Source organism: Rhinatrema bivittatum, chromosome 9 (genome assembly GCF_901001135.1).
Source record: "Rhinatrema bivittatum chromosome 9, aRhiBiv1.1, whole genome shotgun sequence".
NCBI lineage: Eukaryota > Metazoa > Chordata > Amphibia > Gymnophiona > Rhinatrematidae > Rhinatrema > Rhinatrema bivittatum.
Genome location: NC_042623.1, coordinates 87,279,587 through 87,300,826, shown reverse-complemented (window position 1 = coordinate 87,300,826; position 21,240 = coordinate 87,279,587). Strand labels below are relative to the sequence as shown.

Genomic DNA, 21,240 nt, shown 5'->3' with positions numbered 1-21,240 from the left:
TACCGTTATTGAGTTCTATAATCCACCAATGTCAGTCCCACTAAAACATAACACTACATGTAGATCCTCTGGTGTCATCTATACAATTCAATGTCCTTGTAAAATGACATACGTTGGCAAAACGATCAGACAACTTCGGACCCGCATCATTGAGCATCGTTCAAGTTTGGCTACACAACGTGAAACTGCACCTATTGTATCGCATTGTCTGAATAATAAACACAGTTTTGACGTTTTGCAGGTTTGCGTCTTGGAGCAGATTTCCCCTCACTGGCGTGGCGGTGACCTCAACAAACAGTTGTTGCAAGCCGAACAAAGATGGATTCACTATTTGGATACTCTACATCCAAAGGGTCTGAATTCAGAAATAGAACTTAATGTTTTTTTGTGAACGCTAGCTTGATACTGACGTCACATAAGTCTTGTTCAGAACTAACTTGATAGTGATGCCACCCCTGACGCTGACGGATGCGTTCCTGATTGGTTCAGCTCTCACTTAAATATCTGCATCTGTGGTCAAAATGGTCTCTGTTCATTTCAAGATGTCATGAGACGAGGTCGTCCTGTTTTGAAGGTTTGAGCTTCCGCTGATCCCAGATAAGTGGTTTATTTATCGAATTTTAAATATTTAAATTACTATGTCTATCATTTTTCAACAGAGTTAAATGCCGCTTGACAAAGTTTTATATTTCAAGCTCCTGATGAAGCAGCATAAGCTGCGAAACTTCGGCCGGTTGTTGAGCTACTCTTGAATTAAGATCTGACTTTGTCAACACACTGCGTTTTGAGAAAACATGCTCTACGAGGAGTGAACTGTGTTGGAATAGATTACTGCAAATTTGTGAATTTATTAATGATTTAATGAAAAGCTTTAGTAATAACTATATAACAAAAGAATATCAAGGACTGCCGCAAATGATTAGAAGTCCGGGCGGCTTTCGTTTGAAATATCATAAGAAAGTACACGCCGACAGGCTTGCTGATGCGGCTAGATATAGATATATATATATATAAAAAATAAAAAAAATAGAAAACTAAAAAATTATTAACCAACTTAATTGGGAAACGGCATACAAATTGACATTTCCTTTCCTATTGCACATATATATTTGATCCATTTTTGTATCAGTCCCCGTGCTTACTTGACCTAAAATTATTTTGTTTTGTTTTATAGCATATGAATACCGCAAAAAATTAATTGTCCCTCCCGACACAGCCGCGTTTGGCGAAACACGAGTCCGTGACGTGGGACCCCTCGTTGAAATCTATGTCGCTTTAAGCAATGGACAATGCCGCCATGATATAATAAAGATTTATCTCTATGGAATTTGAAGTGTGGGACTGTATTAATAGCACTGCACTCCCTTGGTCGATTGTACAGCAATATAAAACCATATAAAGTACAGGTTCATACATACAAAACAAAACCACGATAATCTGTCCGCCTCCCCCCATGAGCATCCCTAACCCACCTTCTGCTATCCACTCCCTCAAAAGTTACCATGGCAATCATGGCCTCACTGCTTTAACTCAAAGTCTCCTATTTGTTTTTTGTCTTGTCTGTCCATCATGAATAGATTCTAAGCACCACACAATAGTGCCTGTTCATTTCGTGTCTCTGTATAGCACTGCATACATCTGGTATGTGCTATACAAGTTAATAATAATCATTTTTTTGTTTGACAATTTCCTAATTGATACCTGGCTGATGGATTTTTACATCCCAAGTGCATGTTTTGATACTTTTCACATTGAAGCTCATTTTCCAAACTCTTAACCATTCTTCCAGTATTTCCAAATGCCCTTTCAGTTTTTTCCACCTCTTCTGGCATGTCTATGCTGTTACAGATTTTTCCTTAAGCTCCTTCCCAATGCTGCTGATAAAGATATCGAAAGAAACTGGTCTCAGTACTAAAGCTCTTGAACAGGGTTGGACAATTTCGATTCTCAAGGGCCTCTAAACCAGTCGGATTTCCAGGACATCCCTAATGAATATGCATGAGATAGATCTGCATGCATACTGCCTCAATTATATGCATATCTATTTCATTCATACTAATTAGGGTTATCCTGAAAACCTCACCAGTTAGACACCCTCAAGAACTGAAGCTGCACACCCAGGCTCTAGGGCAGCGTTTCCCAACCAGTGTGCCGTAGCTGTACCTCTGTTGTGCCGCAACAATCTTCAGTTTCTCTTTCCCCAACAGCTGGCCTACAGGATATCCTCCCACCAGCAGACGGAGTCAGAGAGCAGTGCTTATTTGCCACTGCTTCTGTTTTCCCCTCAACTAGCTCTCCTCTGTAATTGAAATATTATGGGGGACCCTGAAGTCTCAAAAGTCCTGCTAGGCCCATACATTTCCGATTACAAAGGAAAACAGGCATAAATGAAAGAAGCAGCACCTGGTAAGTGCTGCTGGAAGAGGCAGATGAATTTGCTAGGAAGCTGGGGTGTTGAGGGAGAGGGAAGGAGAGAAAGTACTGATGCCAAGCAGGGGAGAGGATAGGAAAGATGATTTGTAGGGGGAATGGGTGGAGTGGAATGAGAGGGTAGGAGGGAGGTTAATGGAGATTATATTAGGGGAGGGTAGAAGGAGAGGGTAGAAAAGGGAAAGTGATGGAGATGATGTCAGGAGGGTGGAGGGAGAGGGTAGGAAGGGGAAGGTATGATGATGATTATTCCAGGAGGGTGGAGGGAGACAGTAGGGAGGGGAAGGTGATGATACCAGGGGGTGAGGAGAGAAAAAAGGAAAGAGAAGGTGATACAAGGTGGTAGAGGGAAGAGAAAAGGAAAGAAAAGATGTTGATGCCAGGGGAAGAGAGACGGTGATGATGCTGAGGGATAGGGGGAGTGGGATGGGTAAAGGTAAAGGTGATGATACCAGAGAAGGTGATGTTGCCAAGGGTGGTGAAGAGAAGATGAGGATTGCAGTGGAGTAAAGAGAGACAGAAGAGAGGAGAAAAGATGGTGATGATGTGAAGGGTGGGTGAGGGAAGAGGGAAGATGATGCAAAGGGGAGAGAGTGAAGGGAAGGTGATGATGCCAGGAGTTGGGGAGGGGAAGAAAAGCGTATGATGATGCCGGGGAGGGGGGGATAAGGAAGGTGCTTGTGTGCCATGATGAAATCAGCACAATGCCAGGTATGCCACGACACAAAAAAGTTGGGAACCACTGCTCTAGGGAGCCCCACTAATCAATTTGTTTTCAGAAGATGGGACTCCATTTATCACCTCTCTCTGTATCCTGCCACTCAACTAGTTTCTCACCTGGTTTACAACTTTCTGGCATACTTCCACATCATCCACCTTGCTTAACAGTCTATAGGGAACAGTGTCTAAAGCCTAATTGAAAGGCCATGCCTACCTCCCTGATCCATCACTTTTGTCATCTCATTAAAGAAGTTAATCAAATTTGACTGGCAGGATCTTCCTTTTGTGAAACCATGTTAACTGGTGTCCTGTACTTCACTTTTTCCAGATATTTTTCTTTAAGGATAGTGCAACACCTAGAAACAAGTAGAGTACAGGACAGCAGACAACATGCTAAACCCTAGATTTTAAAATTTACTGGAAGTTAATGCTTTACCCAAAAACAATATAAATATAATATAAGAGTGTAAAAGCATGTGTGAACAACTTTCTTGACTTTGTATCACTTAGAAAAATCTTCCATATCCTGTAGTAACTTTTAGAAGTTAAGATTTTATAAGATTTATTTATAAAATGTATAGACCACCTAGCATCATTTCTAGGCGTTTACAGTTATACATCCATAAAAGATTAAATGATAAGGCTAAAACCACAGACCAAGTACAGATAAAACAATAAAATCATAAATAATAAAACATATTAATACACACATATAAAATAAATAACATAATCATTAAGAGCTGCAATCACTGTTGAAAACTCTGGAACTGGTGGCAGCAATGCTCCATAAAGTAGGGATTCCAGGCTAAAATCTTATACTGTCAGTTATTATTTCATCAATTGCTGCTGCACTCAGAAAGACTGTAAGCTTGACTAAGGAGAAATGAGTGGGATCGCGCCTCGTGCAGAGAGACCACAAATAACCTGTGTGGTGGTCCGGCAGAGTCCTACCCTCAGCGCGCTTCCCTTCCTTCCGCTGCCCAGAGTGATGTAGCGCAGTCTGGCGGGGGGAGGGGGGATCAGTTGCCGGAGGATGATGTCACAGCCCCCCCCTCGTGATGGCCCTTGGCCAACTATGCATCTGCCTCTTCCTTTCCCAGTCAGCAGGGTGAGGGGTTAGGAGGGGTCGCGAGCCGATGACATCGCAGCCCCTGATAAAGGGCCACGACCGAGGTGCATTCGGCCTCTTTCTTTCTCAGATAGTGTTTGTGGAGGCCATGTATCACCCGGGAATCACGGTGACTGCGGTGTGGCGGGGATTGACAGCTGCTCAGGGCCGCATGGTGTGGAAGGAGCATGGTCAGTTTTTTGTGTGCAGCGGATGAGAACTGCATCGTGGTGGGATGAGGCAGGGCAGTTTGTTGTCGCTAGGGGAATGAGGAGGGCAGGAGAGCACTTGGCCTGCCCTCGGAGGAGTCCTCGTTACTCCCTTTGGGTCAGAAGGGGGGTACCGGCCAGCGAAACATGACTCACTTGGGTGCAGGCGGCAGTTTTCACAGCGAGATACAAGCAGGTACTTCAGTAGTTCACCTCATAGAGCTGAAGACCTACTTAGAAGCTTTACTTCAGCCATTTTTTCAGGGGGCCTGGACCAGCAGAAAGGGAGGGGAGATCACACAACTGTGTCACAGATAAAAAAAAAAGGGGGCAGACAGATCTCGCTTACGGCAGGGCACACAGCATAGGGGTTGTCTCAACGGCAGCCCCATCATCGGCCTTTGCAGGTTGTTAGGTAGGAAGGGTTGCTAGGATGTTGCCATGGAGCTTGTTGGTTGGGAGGCTGCAGGGGAGGCCATGCTCCCCCATTTTTGAACAGGAGAGGACCTATGGGTTTTTTTTTTGAGGAGGCCTTTGGATTTTGGTCCATTACCAGAGTCCTCATATAAGGATTGTTAGCCAGTAGCATACATTCAGCTTACTGCAGGAGTCATGTGGGGGGCCCCCTCACCTGGGGACAAGGTGGGGTGCCCAGGTCTCAATGCTGTCTTGCTTGGTTATTATGGTAGTTAGCAGAGGTGGTGGTCTAACCGGGTCTTTGGCAACCATCTTACTGGCTCAGATTCCAGTCTCAGTGCCAGATGACCTGATACCAGTCCCAGTGCCAGAGGACCTGATGATAAGTGCTTCTCTTTCGCCTAGGAAATGGGAAATACAGAGGCTCAGTGGCTAGACTTCTAGCAAATCTGGCTTTCTTTTGAAAGTGTGGGGACGGGGAGATCCCGCCAAGCCTTTCCTGTTGAGGAGGTCGTTGGAGGGTTGGTGGAGAAAGTTGGGGACAACTAAGGCTTTCAATGACAAATGACTTGCTTGGGACCCTATGGGTGCTTTCAGCATTCTTCTGTGCTTTTGGCTTTGAAACTAACTTCTTTTGCCTTCTCACTGGTCCTTTAGAGCTTTATGCTTGAATGAGTTGGTTGCATCTCACAAGCATGATCCGGGTACCTGTGGCATACTTTGCGGGACATAGCATGTACACCTTAGAGCTCCATATCAAGATGCATATGCTTTCAAACCATTTGTGACCTTTTCTTTGGACTAAAAGATTTGATGGCAACTCCAGATGCCATCATTATACATTTGTGGGGCAACAACCTTTGTAAATTATCAAACAAGTAGTTAATTAGGAGGATCAATAATGACTTACCCGAGTTATCTGCTTGGCTAATGCATACTTATTTCATGTGGCGGGCTATTATTCCTCATCCAAACTTGAATGAGTCAAGGCTGCAACTGTTCCCTCATCCACAAGGTCAACCATCAGATCAGTGTATGGACCAGCAAGCCAGGTGATTGCCAGATAAGGTACGAATGGGCGGATGTCCAATGGCAGGGTTTGTTTAGGTCGGGCGAAGGCCATCTTTTGGACATTGGCTGTGATATTCAACAATGACCTGCAGGAGACTCTGGAGGGACTTTTGTAGGAGATTGATGTCAGCTGCAGCTATGTTGGTGGTGGGGTATGAGGCAAGGGCTCACCCTACCTCATGCCTGTGGCGGTTACCAGGGCCGGTAAGGGCATTTTGGACATGGTGCTGGCAGGCATCATGGTCCAGGTCAGCTGTTGACTGGCACCTTGGGCGGCACAGAGCGGGTATTCTACACGCTGGAGGTCAGGGGCCCCCTTGCTCGGGGACGGGGTGGAGGGCCCGGTTCTATGCTGCCTTGCTTTGTTGCTGTGGTGGGTGGCGGAGATGGTGGTGTCGCCTGGTCCTGGTTGCTGCCCTGCTTGGTTATTGCGGCGGACGGCGGAGTTGGTGGCAGACGGCAGAGTTGGTGGTGAACGGCGGAGTTGGATGAAACTGCCCTACCGGTCCGGGTACCAGTTTGCCTATCTATCTATCTATCTATATATATCTACATCTCTCTCTCTCTCTCTCTCTCTCTCTCTCTCTCTCTCTCGGCCGTTTTCATTACTGGCAGACAGGCAGGTTATGAAAACCGACGCCGAGTTTACCGGCGTCAGTCTGCATAACCGGCAGCCGCAGCGGGTTGTGTTAGCAAGGAGGCACTAAAGGTCACGCAAGCGACCCTAGCACCTACTTCCTAGCGCAACCCCCTAATTTACATATTGCATGACGCCCCCCTTGCAGGCACCATGCGTGCGTTAAGAAAGCGGGCACTGAAAAGTCAGCACCCGCTTTCCGCGAATATTATTGCATCGGCCCCAAAGATAAAGGGCATTACAATAATTGAAAAAAAGACATTACAGTGAATGGACAATGGCCTTCAAGTCATTTTCTAACAGAAAGGGGCACAGCCTGTATATCATACAAAATAGGTCATTTATCATTTCACATTAGGGCCTTAAATCTAGCACCTCTGTAGAGACCAATATATAACTTTACAACTTATTCCACTGTAAAAGGAGGTACTTTTAACTCGGAGTGGGGTTTGGGGGTGGGGTGGGGTAGGTTTAGAGGGATGGATTTACGTACACAGCAGGAGGTACAAACAGCAAAATTGACATCACTGAAGAATTTCTACTGTTTGAATAGCTGCAAGGTAAGAAGAGTTGATTTGTACAATGCACTCTCTACCTACCTTGATGCACTCTCTACCTAGCTTTATACAGTGGTATAAATAGTAGAGTGACATATTGGTCTCTACAGGGGTTCTCTCTCTCTCTCTTCTTCTACTCTGAACGAATGGCATGTGTGATAAAATCCTTTCTCTGGTAATGCATTATGGCATTATCATGGGTGTTATGATTTGATGAATGACCCCCTTAGAAAGGGCATCTTTGGCAGAACTCTTAATAGATAGGTAAACCTGAATATCATCGGCAAACAGATGATAATCAATACCAAGCTCGGGAAAAACCTTATCAATTGGCCTGATGTAAACATGAAAAAGAGAAGCCGATAAGGCAGATGGAGGACTTAGAATTTTGAATTACCACTCTCTGTGCTTGTTTATTGAGAAAAGAAGCAAAATACTGATGTACAGTATGAGAAACTCCTATATCTTTTAACCTTTTTAAAAGAAGATCATGATCCACAGTATCAAATGTGATAGTTAGGTCAAGAAGGACCTAAAAAAAGTCAGTTCAACAGTCAAAACCTCCGCAGAAGCAATCAACGATAATAAAGTTGCAGTACTGTAATTGGATTGAAAGCCGTACCAGTGTAAATCTAAGGCAGAATTGTCCTCTAGAAAGGACTGGACTTGTTTCACTCTAAGAAAAGAGTGAAATGAAACAGAAAAAAAGGCTGGCATATCTCTTGACTTGAAAGCGACTTCACGATGAAGGGGGAAGAATTTCCTCTTGGATCTTGTCAGTAGGGTTCTTGATGAGTTTTGTTTCACAACAATCAAAGTTTGCTTCAATTCCAAACCCTGACCCTGCCCCCCACTCTGAAACTGCTGTGTTGCTACGTCACTGCTAGCAATAGGAAGCATCCATTGGCATTGAAGGGTTGCAAAAAAAGATCCTTGAAAATCAAAAAGTCTTACTTATAAGTTGGTCTGCCTGTCTATCAGAGGGAAGAAAGAGAGAGATAGAGAGAGAGAAAGCGAGCTTGGAAATCTGTATCAGTGTATCACAACTCATAAAAAAAAAGTATGAAGTCACTTATTAACTTTAAACCAAAGGAGTCTGGGTATTTCTTATGATGTCACAAATACAATCTAAGCTGGTCAGCTTTTAAGCTAGGATCAAAATAGTATCAGAATGTATTTAACTTCCCTGCAATGCCCCAAAGGCAAACAAATTACAGTTACTTAGACAGTAACTGTACTAATGCCATGAAATCACTTTATGAACTGACTGCTACAGCAAACATACAACAGCATGCTATATGCTTCCTAGTAATATTCCAATTGCTGCTACCATGAAGAATTATGGAATATTATGACTGATAGAGGTCTCTACAAAAAAATTATGAAGTTTCACTGTGCTACAGGATATTACCATAAATATGAATTTCTGTGCTAGCTTGACGTGCGTTTCTCATAATGATTTGGCAAAATGTATATAAATAAAAAAGCAAGCTGGGTTTCAAACATCCTGCAGCTGATCTAATTACGTCAGCTTCCAGCAGCTAGAGCTGACACCTTTGAGCTACTGTTAGTACTGTGCCTACAGCAAAAACCATAATATCATCCAAGATTCAAAAAGTAGTCGCTTTAGTTTCTTTTTGAATCCCAGTATTACTCCTTGTTAAAGGTCCCTGTTCCTCCAGACATCAGACAAGTCTTCCTTTTCCCCTACAATTTCAATATATCTTCAGATACGTAATATACAGCAAAGTCAGCTTCCAAGCCTCGTTTAAAATGCAGAACCCCAACAAAAAAAGCTAAGGATCTAAAAGTCATTTAACTAGAAAGTGAGACCTAATGGAAACAATAAGAAGCATTAATATACTGGTAGCTACAGCCATATGCAACTATATTGGAATATTATTCAGTTGTTTACATTTTTTACACATGGAGTATGCAGAATCCATAGATAAGTAAGATTTTGTACCATTTGCATTAAAAAAGCAAAACTTCCTTAAATTCACAGTTCAGAATCATGAGTCCAATCTAAAAGGTAAATGAAAAATAAAACTCAGGGATTGTACAGGCCGCTCCAAACTCATAAAATTCAAAGCTAGAGAGATAGCATTTTGGTTAGCTTTAAAGAAACCATAGTGAACAAAACACATGACTGTAAATGAGGTCCTATATTACGTGTGTACAGACATACTGCACGATGTAAATCTCCCTGCAAGACCCTGTCTATGGAAGTAAGTACTCTGAACATTTAAAGTTACATTTAAGTATCCATTAACAAGTAAGATGCACATAATATGCTGCATTTATTATAAGGAAGCGCATAGCCAAGAGTCACATTTCTATGGTTCATTTTGCCAGTGGATGGAATATGATACTAGTTCCAGTACAGAGGCTTACACTAGAATTACTGGAACTACATTGACTTTTCCTAACCCAAATGCATTAGTCTCCTATGGAGTAAAGCTAATGGAAATCAAGTAATCTGACAGAATGGGCAGCAGTTAAATGAAGACATGTGTTACTTACAACACCACACATTACACCAACACAAAATAAAGCAGATAGTCAAACTTTCTTGAACAATAACTAAGTGTCTCATAATGCCACAGGACCATAACATTGAAAATCAAGCAAACCTTAATACAACAATGCAATTAAATTCTAATTAATGAATTTATGCTGATTGAGGGCAAAATACATTGGATTTGTCAAACTCCAAGCAATGCTCTCAGGAATACATTCCCATGGACTTGTCTGAAATGCCAAGGAATATATCCAGGAAAAGCACACCTTTTGCCCAGATTCTGAATTCTGCATATTCTGAGCAGCAGGCACTGGTACAGACTCCTATTCAAATGGATGTTCTCCTGAGCGTTTTAGATTTACATGGTGAGTGACACTTGTAAAAGGAAATTAAAATCGGACAGGTCAAGCTGGCCCAATGACCCAGTGACAGCATGATGTACTGTTATTCAGAAGCTCCAGATGTGATTCGCAGACTTGATTCCTGCTCCTTGGGCTAGCAGAATACTGCAGAGGCAGTAGGGCAATGCTTTCATTTTGAAAGTACATAAAAACAATAATATTTGTTTCATTTTTCAAAATGAAAAAGAAAAAAACTAACATTTTCATTTCATTTGTTCAGTTTTGCATATGCCAAAGCATTTCAGGGCACCTAAAACAAAAAGCAAAAAAACGAGAAAAAAACAAAACAAATATATCCCAAAATGAAATGAAATGAATAATGAAACAAACTTTTTTCTCTGCACACCCCTAAGAGGCAATGTTAATTGACATGAAGGAGCCTCAATCATGGCTTAACAGCAACACATAATGACTGCTTAAAGGACACCCTTGTAACAGGTTCCGGAGGGGACTGCACTGTTTGCAGCATAGCTGCCAGGTAAAAAAGTGAAGAAGCGCTTTAAGAACAGCATTAATGGAATTCTTTCCAGTAAGGATGATGACCAAAGTATGAGCAATTCATCAAAGGCTGATATTAATATCAGCTCTCCCACATAAATGATTATTTATTTATTTATTTATTTATACTCACAAAACACAGTGGGGTACATTGTAAAAGAAAGTACGCTGGATTTTATAAGATACGCACGTAGCCGCGCGTATCTTATAAAATCCAGGGTCGGCGCACGCAAGGGGGTGCACATTTGTGCAACTTGCGCGCGCCGAGCCCTGCGCGTGCTGCCCGTTCCATCCACCCCCTCCCCCCCCCGCACCTTCCCCTCCCTTCCCCTAATCTAACCCACCCTCCCGGCCCTATCTAGGCCCCCCCCCCCATACCTTTATCTGAAAAGTTACTACTGCCTCCGGGCCGTAGTAACTTATGCATGCCGGCGCGGCAGGCCCCAACACAGGCCGCTGGGTCAGGGCACTCGGCCACGCCCCCAGACCGTCCATACGCCCCCCCCCCCGAACACGCCCCTGATCCAAAACCACACTCCCTGGCCACGCCCCCGACCGCCCCTTTTTGCAAGCCCCGGGACTTACGCGCGTCCTGGGGCTTGCACGTGCCACCGAGCCTATGCAAAATAGGCTCGGCGTGCGCAGGGGGGTTTTAAAAGGGTTACACGTGTACCTTATGCGCGTAACCCTTTTAAAATCCGGCCCAGTAGGTTTCACTGGTCAAATTTTTTCCATTTAAATTATAACCACAAATATAGTAATCCTCATGTATTGTTTGTAGGACCCACACTCCATGAGTTTGTCATTAAATCAAACTCATGATTCTGGTTGATGGTCCATTTACTTTATTAAATTATTACTGTGTGAGAGTTTCTGGAATACAATAGTTACCGGGTGGTTTTTTGTGATTGAGATCGTATTTATTTATTTAGACATTTTATATATCGTCATTCCATGTAAAGATCACAACGGTTTACAATAATGACATTCATAGCTATAAATCAGCAAATAATGACGGGTTACATAAGAAGTATTCATAAACAGGCATTAACATCTATCAATTGAATTGTTCAAATACATATTAATTCAAGATCAAGGACATAAGACATGAAGTACAAAAATAAAATAAAATAAATTTCACATTTTATTCTGTACATTGTATTGAGATTCTTACAATCTCTCGTTAATTTGTTTCTCATGCATCAGTTAGTATCTCTTGTCCTTCTTGTTATTGTAGATCTCTACATTCTGATGTTTTAAGTTAGGTTTTATGCATTTTTTAGCCATGTTTTTAGTTCACATTTAAATCTCTTTCTATCTGGTATCAAACGTAGCATTTCAGGCAAATAATTCCAAAGTTTTGGGCCTGCTATGGAAAACACACAATCTCTTACAAGCATCAGGCATGTGCTCCGTATTGTTGGAACAGTCAGTAGTCCTTTATTTTGGGATCTTAGTGTTCGCTGTGGTGTGTATGGTTGTAGCGCCACACCTACCATACTGGTGTTACTAAAATGAATGATTTTGAGTATTAGCATTAATACTTTTAAATAGATTCGGGATTGTACTGGCAGCCAGTGTGTAATATGGTTGAATTTCCTGGATCCTAACTAGAGCCTTGCTGAGGCATTTTGTTGTAATGGTTTTAAGAGGCATGCGGGAAGACCAAGAAATAAGGAGTTACAGTAGTCTAGGTTTGAGAAAATTAGAGTTTGGCATACAGTTCTGAAGTCTTTGAAAGTTAATAAAGGTTTCAAAGATGTAATCAAAGGATTACATTTTTATACGGTGACTTTTGATTGCTTTGCTTATAAAAACAACAAAAGCAGACAGAAGACTTCTTTAATGAGTAATCTACTCATAAGCTTCAAGAATAAAGTTTTATATCTAAAACATGTCATTTAAACTTAGTGTAGGAAAAGAAGGTTTTTATTTACAGCAGGATTTTAACAAGTTTAGAGATAAGCCTAAGGAAATGATGGAGGTAAATTCATTAGAACTGAACAGGATATGAAGAAAAAAGAAAGGAAATAGAGTACAGTAATCTTCAAAGAAAACCATATGTCTGAGTAAGATGAATATTTTAAAAAGTATTCTCAGTTTTACTTTCCCGCCATCAAGCTACCAACTTAGGGGGTCATTTATCAAAGTGATATATGGCGTCTTCGAATGCAAAAACACCTAAACGCGTAAAGCGATGCAAATTAGGAAAAGGGGAGGAGTTTGGGGCAGGATTTCTGGCCAAGTGGGATGGCTTCACAATCCACATCATGGATTTTAACTACACCTTTTTCATTTGTGATAAGCCATGCGATATGGCTTTATCGCACTTTGTGATGTTTTCATAAATAGCGTTTTTGGTATTTTAAGGAGAGGGAGGGAGGGAGGGAAAGTGAGAGAGAGAGATAGTCAGACTAGCCATAAGGCCCTCATACTAGGTAGGTATTTATACCACTATAGGAGGCCCACCTAGCTACTTGAGGTAAGGTTTAGGTATTAGTGTAGGGGTTTGGGGCCACTTTGACATGCAGAGTGCAACGTACGAACAGAACAGTGCACTCTTGTGAAGATTTGATGACCTTCGGAGTGAGGAAACTCAACCAAAGATGAGATTTGTACAGTGTTCTCTCAACCTAGCTTGATGTTACCCAGGGAGAGAGTCCATCTGTTGCGTCCGTCAGTCTCAGACGGCTTCGACTTCTGTGCTTCACCTTTCTCTCTGCTCTTCCCGCTAGCCTTGGGAAGATGGTTACCGCCGCGTCTGCTTGCCATTCTCTCTGGTGTCCCCGGAACGGCTATGGCAAGGCTATCCGCCATGTTTCTCCTGAGGGCCTCCTAGGGTGCGCACGCGCACACCACCCACGTCTTTATCCATGTCATGGCGGGAACCTCGGGGGCGTCCTCCTCGAGTGACATCACGCCATCCGGGTATTTAGCCTGCCCTTTGTTTCCTAACAACTCGAGTTAGCAAGGATTGCATTGGATTCACCTCTGGTCTACGCTACTCTGCTGCTTCTGTGCTGCCACTGGAAGCTCTCTCTGCCTTTCGGGGTATTTCATCTAATCTGGGGACCCGCTCCTCGGGGGGCTTTGCTTTCTTTCAGGTGCCTTTCTGGGATATCAGGTACTTGTTCCTTGAGGGCCTGCTCTCCCTGCCTTAGTGCCTGCAATCCAACTACTTCTGCCTGCTGGAATCTATAAACATTACAGCTACCAACTCAGTGAGTAATCTAACCTTATCAGTCTGTCTCATCTACAGCTCTGCACTGGGAACCTGCAACCGGAACTCCCTATACTACCATGTGCTGCTAACATCTACCATTGTGAGACGGGTCTCCTCTACCGAGGGTCCCTGGACTGCTACTACTGGATCACCTCACTACTGCCACCTCTGGTGGTATCATTCAGCTGTATAATAAAAGACAAATCTCTGTGTTTGCGTGTCTCGAGTCTAGCCTACTACTGTGGTTCCTCACGGGGCTCCTCCCTGTGGGAGTGGCCATCACCACAGTACCCAAAAATCCACTCAAACACCTCAAAACCATAACACCATCAAGCTAGGTTGAGAGAACATTGCACAAATCTCATCTTTGGGTGAGTTTCCTCACTCCGAAGTCATCAAATCTTCACGAATGCACTGTTCTGTTTGTATGTCGCACGCTGCATGTCAAAGTAGCCTCTAACCCCTACACTAATATCTAAACCTCACCTTCAGTAGCTAGGTGGGCCTCTTATAGAGGTGTAAATACCTACCTAGTATGAGGGCCTTATAGCTAGTCTCTCTCTCTCTCTCATAGGAATTGAAACAATTGTGGTACTTACCACAAAGTGCAAAAAAGTCATCACAGTCTGTGGTAATACCTACGTGAAGTGCTAAGATAGCACACTTTGCAATAAACAGCCTATTACCATAAAACATGCCTCTTTTCCTATCACATACGATATTTAGTGCATTTTGATAAATCCAGGCCTTAGTGAGCAACATGCCCTTACTCGGACAAAAGCTTCTATGTGTAACATTTATGAAAACCTAGGACATTTTTTAGGGGGGAAAAAGTCAGTTGAATTAAACCTCCTTCCATGCAAGACAGTTCTCTAACCATGATCAAATTTTTAGCAAGTATGAAATAAAGGTACAGGCAAGAACTTTTCCAGGTCTTCAAAACATCTGGATGAGCTGCATTTCACCTTGATAAGATCCCCAAAATCTCTATTGTGCTAGTCTTCTATCTTCTATCTTCTATCTGTTCCTACGATTGTTTTAATGTTTTTTTTAATGTTTCTATCTTCTATCTTCTATCTGTTCCTTTAATGTTTCTATCTTCTATCTTCTATCTGTTCCTACGATTGTTTTAATGTTTTTTTTTAATGTTTCAATGTAAAAAATGGTACGACTCCCGTCATGCTATTATCCTGTTATAATGTGAACCGATGTGATGTACCCCAACGAATGTCGGTATATAAAAGCAAACAAATAAATAAATAAAATAAATAAATGAGAACTGGTAAAAATGGAGCTATTAAATTGCTACATTGATTACTGATTAGTGCTACCAAGGCTTGTGCTTAGAGTTAAATTGTCTTGTACACGCTTTATTGAGATACATATATAGTTGAGTTAAGGATATAAAACATTTATAAAAAAAAAGACTAGGCCATCATTCACTGCTCCCTCTCCTCAGCTAATTATAAGTACCGATGCAGTAATCTGTCAGAATGGCTTATCATATAACAAAAGGAAAATGGCAAAAAACGGGCCCAGACCATTTTTTTCTTGGAAGATACTAATCTCTTTTCATTATGCCAATATCAAAATTCTCTAGCATGTCTGACTATCTGTCCCAGATAGTCAGAGCTTTCAGGTAATTCTGAGCAGCTTTATTTTATGCAAGAACCCAAATCTACTGAACAATAGTTTAATCTATTTATTTATTTATGTATACAATTTCTAGATTGCCTATTATCATTTCCAGGCAGCTTACAATTATACAACCATAAAATGGCTGAATAAAATAATCAAGGCAAATTTGACTCTAATGGTAAAAAGCAGGAAGTTCCTGTTTTCCAAAAATATTCACTGTTATGAATAGCAACACCGCTGGACCTACTGGGGTGCCAGTACTGCTCTGTGATGATGACGATGTATTGCTATACATCTGAGGTATGACAAAGTACCTGATTCAAACTGAAGGAGATAAGCAGGTAATTGCTAGTTCATGTAATGCTGGTGGGCATGTAATGCTGGTGGGCATTCCAATCTGGACCCCATCACTTTTGCACAGAATTCCATAGACAGATTTGCCGGAGTAAGTTCTCCTTTACTGCATGCCCAGGAAGAAATAATTCAAGCATCAATAAGGTCTTGTGAACTATGCTCTCCTTTTATTTTTTTTCTTTAAAGTCAGCATGTCCAAGGGAAACATCACATGAATAAATCAGTAGTGAATATGAGAACTCCCTTGAAGGGAGTATTTTTCAAAACCATTTAGGTGCCTAAAACACAGGCTTATGTGTGTAAATGACTCTTTATAGAATTGCATGGGCTTTGTGCAGACAAAAGTAGGCACATAACAATCTTTCAGGAACACTTTAATGTGCACATAAAAATAGTTACTCTGAGAAGCAGCACTGGGATCTTTATGCACACTTTTGATTCTAAAAAATATGCACACAAATTAACCTGTTGAAGTTACTTGTTGCTAAGAGAAGGTGTAACTTTATGGAGTTAGTTTGTGGGCCTTATTTCAGATCATTTTCAACGTGAACTTATGAGCACAAGTTTGCTTTGAAAATTGGCATTAACGTATACATTTTGGCAAGGCATGGGTTGTTAGAAAATGATCCTCAAAATGTTACAGAAAGCAGAAATTTCCCAAAAAAAAAAAAACCCATTCCTCCCGACCAGAAAATAACATTGAAGGAATTAAAAGTCACCGCAGTACCTTCCTTTGTCTGCTTTCCGCAGCAGCCAGCTGTGCAGTCATTCTCTCTTGCATTTTCCTGCAGTGGGCCATGACGGCTTCCAGAATGGTGAGGGGGTTGGTGCAGATGGCCGCCTTCTCTCTCCCAGCAGCAGCACCTGCCTCGTAGTCTCTTTGCAGAGCCAGGAATGGGTCACTGAGATTAAACCTCCCATATCGTTCCTGAATAAAAACCTCCTTCCTTCGGGCCTAAAACAGCAAGAATCAAAGAACCATTAAATAAGTGATGAAACATAAATAAACCCTATTACAATACTTGCAGTCCAGGTAAAAAATAGTTTGACTAGACAATATTCATTGCAGCTGCATGCAAACAAAAGAGAAAGCAGGTTCATATTTTGCATAATCACTAGAAAACATATGCAGTTTTACATATCCAAAGACCGCTTTGGTGATGCTAAAGATAAGTTCATTAACATAAGAACGCATGGAAAAAGCAAATGGTACTGAACTTTCTATAAACTAAGAAATGAGTACTGATCACCATGTCAAAGATGCTATTTAAGAAGCTTATACAGTACACAGCTGTATCTGGTAAAGGTTTGCATCCTTGCTGAACTGTCCTTTTATCTAGCCACAAAGAAAAATAAAATTTTAAAAGGGAAGGAAGTTCATTTCTCAGTAAAGTAAATTTTACATTTTGATTTCAGTCCTGCCTTTTTAAAAAATTCTATACAACTGATTTCCTGTCTGTACAGGAGTGCAATATTCCTGCTTTAAATCTGTTTTGGTTATCACCTCCTTGCTACAATTAACATTTAAAATAACAATAATCACAAAAGTTGGAGACAGATACAAAAATTGTTAGCATAATTATTATTTTTGTGCTCCTGAACAACCTTAGCTCACTCTTCTCCACTGCCTAACATCAGCTATTACTTCACATGCAGGTTTAAGCCTTGATACACAGAAATTGTTTCTCCTAGTGTCCTTTGCTCAGTGGTTTTCCCTTTTTTTTTAGCTTTTGGGGGATTTTGGCATTCTTATTCCTTCTATCTTTTAGCCATCCCTTTTTCGGGTAGGCCCAAGCCCTTTTATAAGAGGAGAGCAGTTTGTCTGGTGGGAGTTCTGGAGCTGAGGAAGGTGCTCCTGGGTAGGCCTCACTGCTCAGCAGGTGGAGGGTTTTCTGGGGATTTTTGTGATCTTGACCAGGAAAGTTGTTTCTCCCCTTTCTGGAGGGGCTAGATTTTCCAGTCATCTATCCCTATGACCAGTTAACAGTGGGGACACAGACAGCTGGATTTGAAGATGTTTTTGTATCCAGCTTTGACGGAAGGAAGGTTTTGTTCCAAGTTTTTTTTCCCCCCTGCCTACAATTGTGGAGGAGGAAAATTTTCCCACCCTTCAAGGGGAGGGCATATTAGATACTGATTCAGATCGGAGGAGGAAAGCTGCACCTTTTACTCTCAGAAATTAATGCCTGCCCAAGGGCAGGCATTAAAATCTAAGCAACCCGAAAAAGCATTCAGAAAAGCAGAAAATACTGCATTTCTGTTCACCCTCTGACTTAATATCCTAGCAATATTAAATTGGAGGAACCAAAAATTAAAAAAAAAAAAAATCTGCCCGCTGGTCAGCGGGTTAGAAAAATGGATGCTCAATTTTACTAGCGTCCATTTTCCTAGCCCGTGGCTGTCAGCAGGTTCGAAAACCGACGCCGGTAAAATTGAACGTCAGTTGTTGGGTCTGCTGATAGCTACCTCTACCGCTAATAAGGAGGCGTTAGGGACGGGCTATTGTCCCTAGCGCCTCCTTATTAGACTGATACCTCATTTAAATAGAGAATTGCATGCCCAGGAGAAGTGCCTGGGCACGCATCGGGAGAGCAGGCGTTCAGCACGGAGCACCTCACTTTTTACAGTATTGGCCTGTTTGTAATCAGAAAAACTAAACATCAGGCTGCTTTGAATAATAGGCAGACTATGAAAGGATTATCACATCATGCCAATATAAGTAGAGACACAAACACACACATACAATAATAAGGACAAATATAACCCATTGTCTCACCCAAGTAGGTTAAGACTGATTCTTTCAGTAGCAAAACAAAGAATTGTGGATGCCATGTTACTCCAATTGAAATATAAAAAAATAAGGTAGGTAATACCTTTTTATTGACTAATTTAAGTCAACTACCAAAAGGGAGGACCGTTCCTGGCTTAGGATGAGCTCACTGGTCCTCCCTCCAGTCTCTGTACCCTCCCCCCCCCCCCCCGAGGCCTTCCCCCCTAACCTGGGATGGGGGTCTGTTCCTTCCACTTTCTTCCTGCTCTCCTTTCTCCATTCTTAATCCTCCTTCTATTCTCTCCTCTATATTATCTTTCATGATTTCTCCCTGCCTCTTCAAATCCACAGTCTTCTCTCTTTCTCACCCCCAATACCCAGCCCTCTCCTTCTTTAGTCTTCTTTCTCTGTCCCCATCATATACCCAATACCTGGTCTTCCCATCCTCTCCCTGCATCCTGGGTCCTTTCTTCCTCTCCATCAGTTCCTGGTCTTCCCACTCTCTCCTTCTCCTTCTCCCTGTCCCATCCCCATCCTCAGATCTCTCCCCTTTTCCTAGCCCCCCTCTCTCTCCCTATTCCCAAGCCATTACTCGTTCTCCCTTTTCCCAATACCCAGTCCCCTCTCTCACTGTCTCTCCATCCTGTATCCTCTTTTCATCTCCATCATCCTGCTCCTTATCCCATGGTCTTTCTGCTTTCTTCCAAGTCATCTTTCCTTCAATCCTCTGTCCTCTCTTCCCTCCTGCTTCCCCTCCTGAATCCTCCTCCTCCTGGTTTCTCTCTTCTTCTCCCTCATACCTGATCTTCTCTCCCCATCTTAGGTTTGATCTCCTCTTCTCAATCCTCCTATGATCCTTAGTATGTTCTATTCCATGCTCTTTTCCTTCCCACAATATAGACAAGTTTGTCCTCCCAATCCTCTCCCCGCAATGGTGCCTAATACTGTGTCTACATCTAGTTAGTCCTGGGGGAATTCTGCGCTACTGCGGAGCACAGAATTTCCCCTCTGCGCAGAATTGCCAAATTCTGTGCAGAAAATGACAGAGGAGACACCAGCATGCCGCAAATGCAGCGCATGAAGATGAAGGCCCCTGTGTGCTGCGGGACGTGCTCCGCTCACGGCGAAGATGAAGGCCCCGGCGCGTTGTTCACAGTAAAGATGAAGCGTGTGCTCTGCTCGCAGCGAAGATGAAGGCCCCGGTGAGAGTGAATGTGTGTGTGTGAAAGGAGAGGGAGAGGAGTGTGAGAAAGGAGAGGGGGTGTGAGAGGAGAGGGGGAGGGGAGGGGGAGCGGGTGTGAGAAAGGAGAGGGGGACGGGGTGTGAGAGAGGAGAGCGGCGAGGGGGTGTGGGGAGGGGGTGTGAGAGAGGAGGTGGGGGAGGGGTGTGAGAGAGGAGGGGGAGGGGGTATGTGGGAGTGTGAGAGAGGAGAGGGGAGTGGGGAAGGGAGGGGCTATGTGAGAGGCTGTGAAAGAGGGGTGGGGAGGGGTATGGGGAGGGTCTGTGAGAGAGGGGAGGGTGAGAGAGCAGGGAGGGGTTGTGAGAGAGGGGAGAGGAGGGTGAGAGAGCAGGGGGTGAGAGAGCAGGGGTTGAGCAGGAGGGTGTGAGAGAGAGAATGGGAGGTGAGAGAGCAGGGGGGGGGGATGCTTGAGTGTGGATACCAGAGAGAGGGAGCCTATATGAGGAGCTTGTGAAGGAGTGTGTGTGTGAGAGAGATTGGGAGCTCATGTTTATGAAAAAGGGATCGTGTGTATGTGAGGGTGCTGGCCTGTGTGAAGGAACTGTGTATGTGTGAGACAGAGCCTGTGTGAATGGGTGCATGAGAGAGAGGCATAGGTAGCCTGTGTGAGGATGTATGTCTGAGAGAGAAAGGGAACTTATGTGGGTGTGTATACAAGAGAGAGGGCCCTGTATGAGGGGATGTGTGTGTGTGTGCAAGAGAGTGAGGGAATTTGTTTGAGGGAGTGTGCATGTGTACTAGAGAGAGGGAGCAAGTGTGTGAGAGAGGGAGGGACAGAGGGAGCCTGTTTGAGGGGCAGTACTGAGAATGGGGTCAAACTCTGAGACTAGCGATAGAGTGGAAGGGGTTGAGCCTAGAGGTGGAGGGGAGAGATACTGGCAGGTGGAGGAGTTGGGGCCTGAGAGGGCAAAGTGGCGAGGGGAGTAGTGAGAGCGAGTGGAAGAGAAACTCTTACAGTGAATTTCTAGGGAAATTCTGCTCAAAATATTTAAAATTCTGCATCTTTAAGCAATAACTTTATTCTGTATTAATTTAAAATGTAATTACTTAAAGAATGTCATGTAAATTGTGTTATTTTGAACAATATAAAGTTTGAGAATTTTGCAGAATTTTAAGTTTTTGTCCACAGAATTTTAAATGTTTTTGTGCAGAATTCCCCCAGGAGTAATCTTGTGCACTTCCTTCCCCAAGCATTCACACATCTGCTGTCCTCCCTCAACATTCACCACTTTTTATACTGTTCCCTCCCCCCCCCCCCCAAGCATTCACTCCTCTCACCACCAGCATTCACTCCTTTCTCCTGTCTGCCCCCCCACCCCTTTCCCTCCCAAATATCATTCTTGCCTGGGTGACTTCCTCCTCCCCTCTGCTATGACCTGAGTCCTAAATCCCTGCAGAAGAGACCTGGATGGTGCCCACTCCAAGCAGAATGTGGGGTTGGAGATA

General features: G+C 43.0%; 1 protein-coding gene across 3 annotated transcripts in view; it reads right to left on the bottom strand.

Moving 5' to 3' along the window:
* CTTNBP2 (cortactin binding protein 2) overlaps positions 1–21,240 on the bottom strand; it is a 373,947-nt gene that overhangs the window by 183,309 nt on the left and 169,398 nt on the right. For all 3 annotated transcript variants that reach the window (XM_029617221.1, XM_029617222.1, XM_029617223.1), the window contains one exon: positions 16,512–16,739. In XM_029617221.1, coding sequence (XP_029473081.1) covers positions 16,512–16,739 — 228 coding nt within the window. The remainder of the gene's footprint in view (positions 1–16,511; positions 16,740–21,240) is intronic.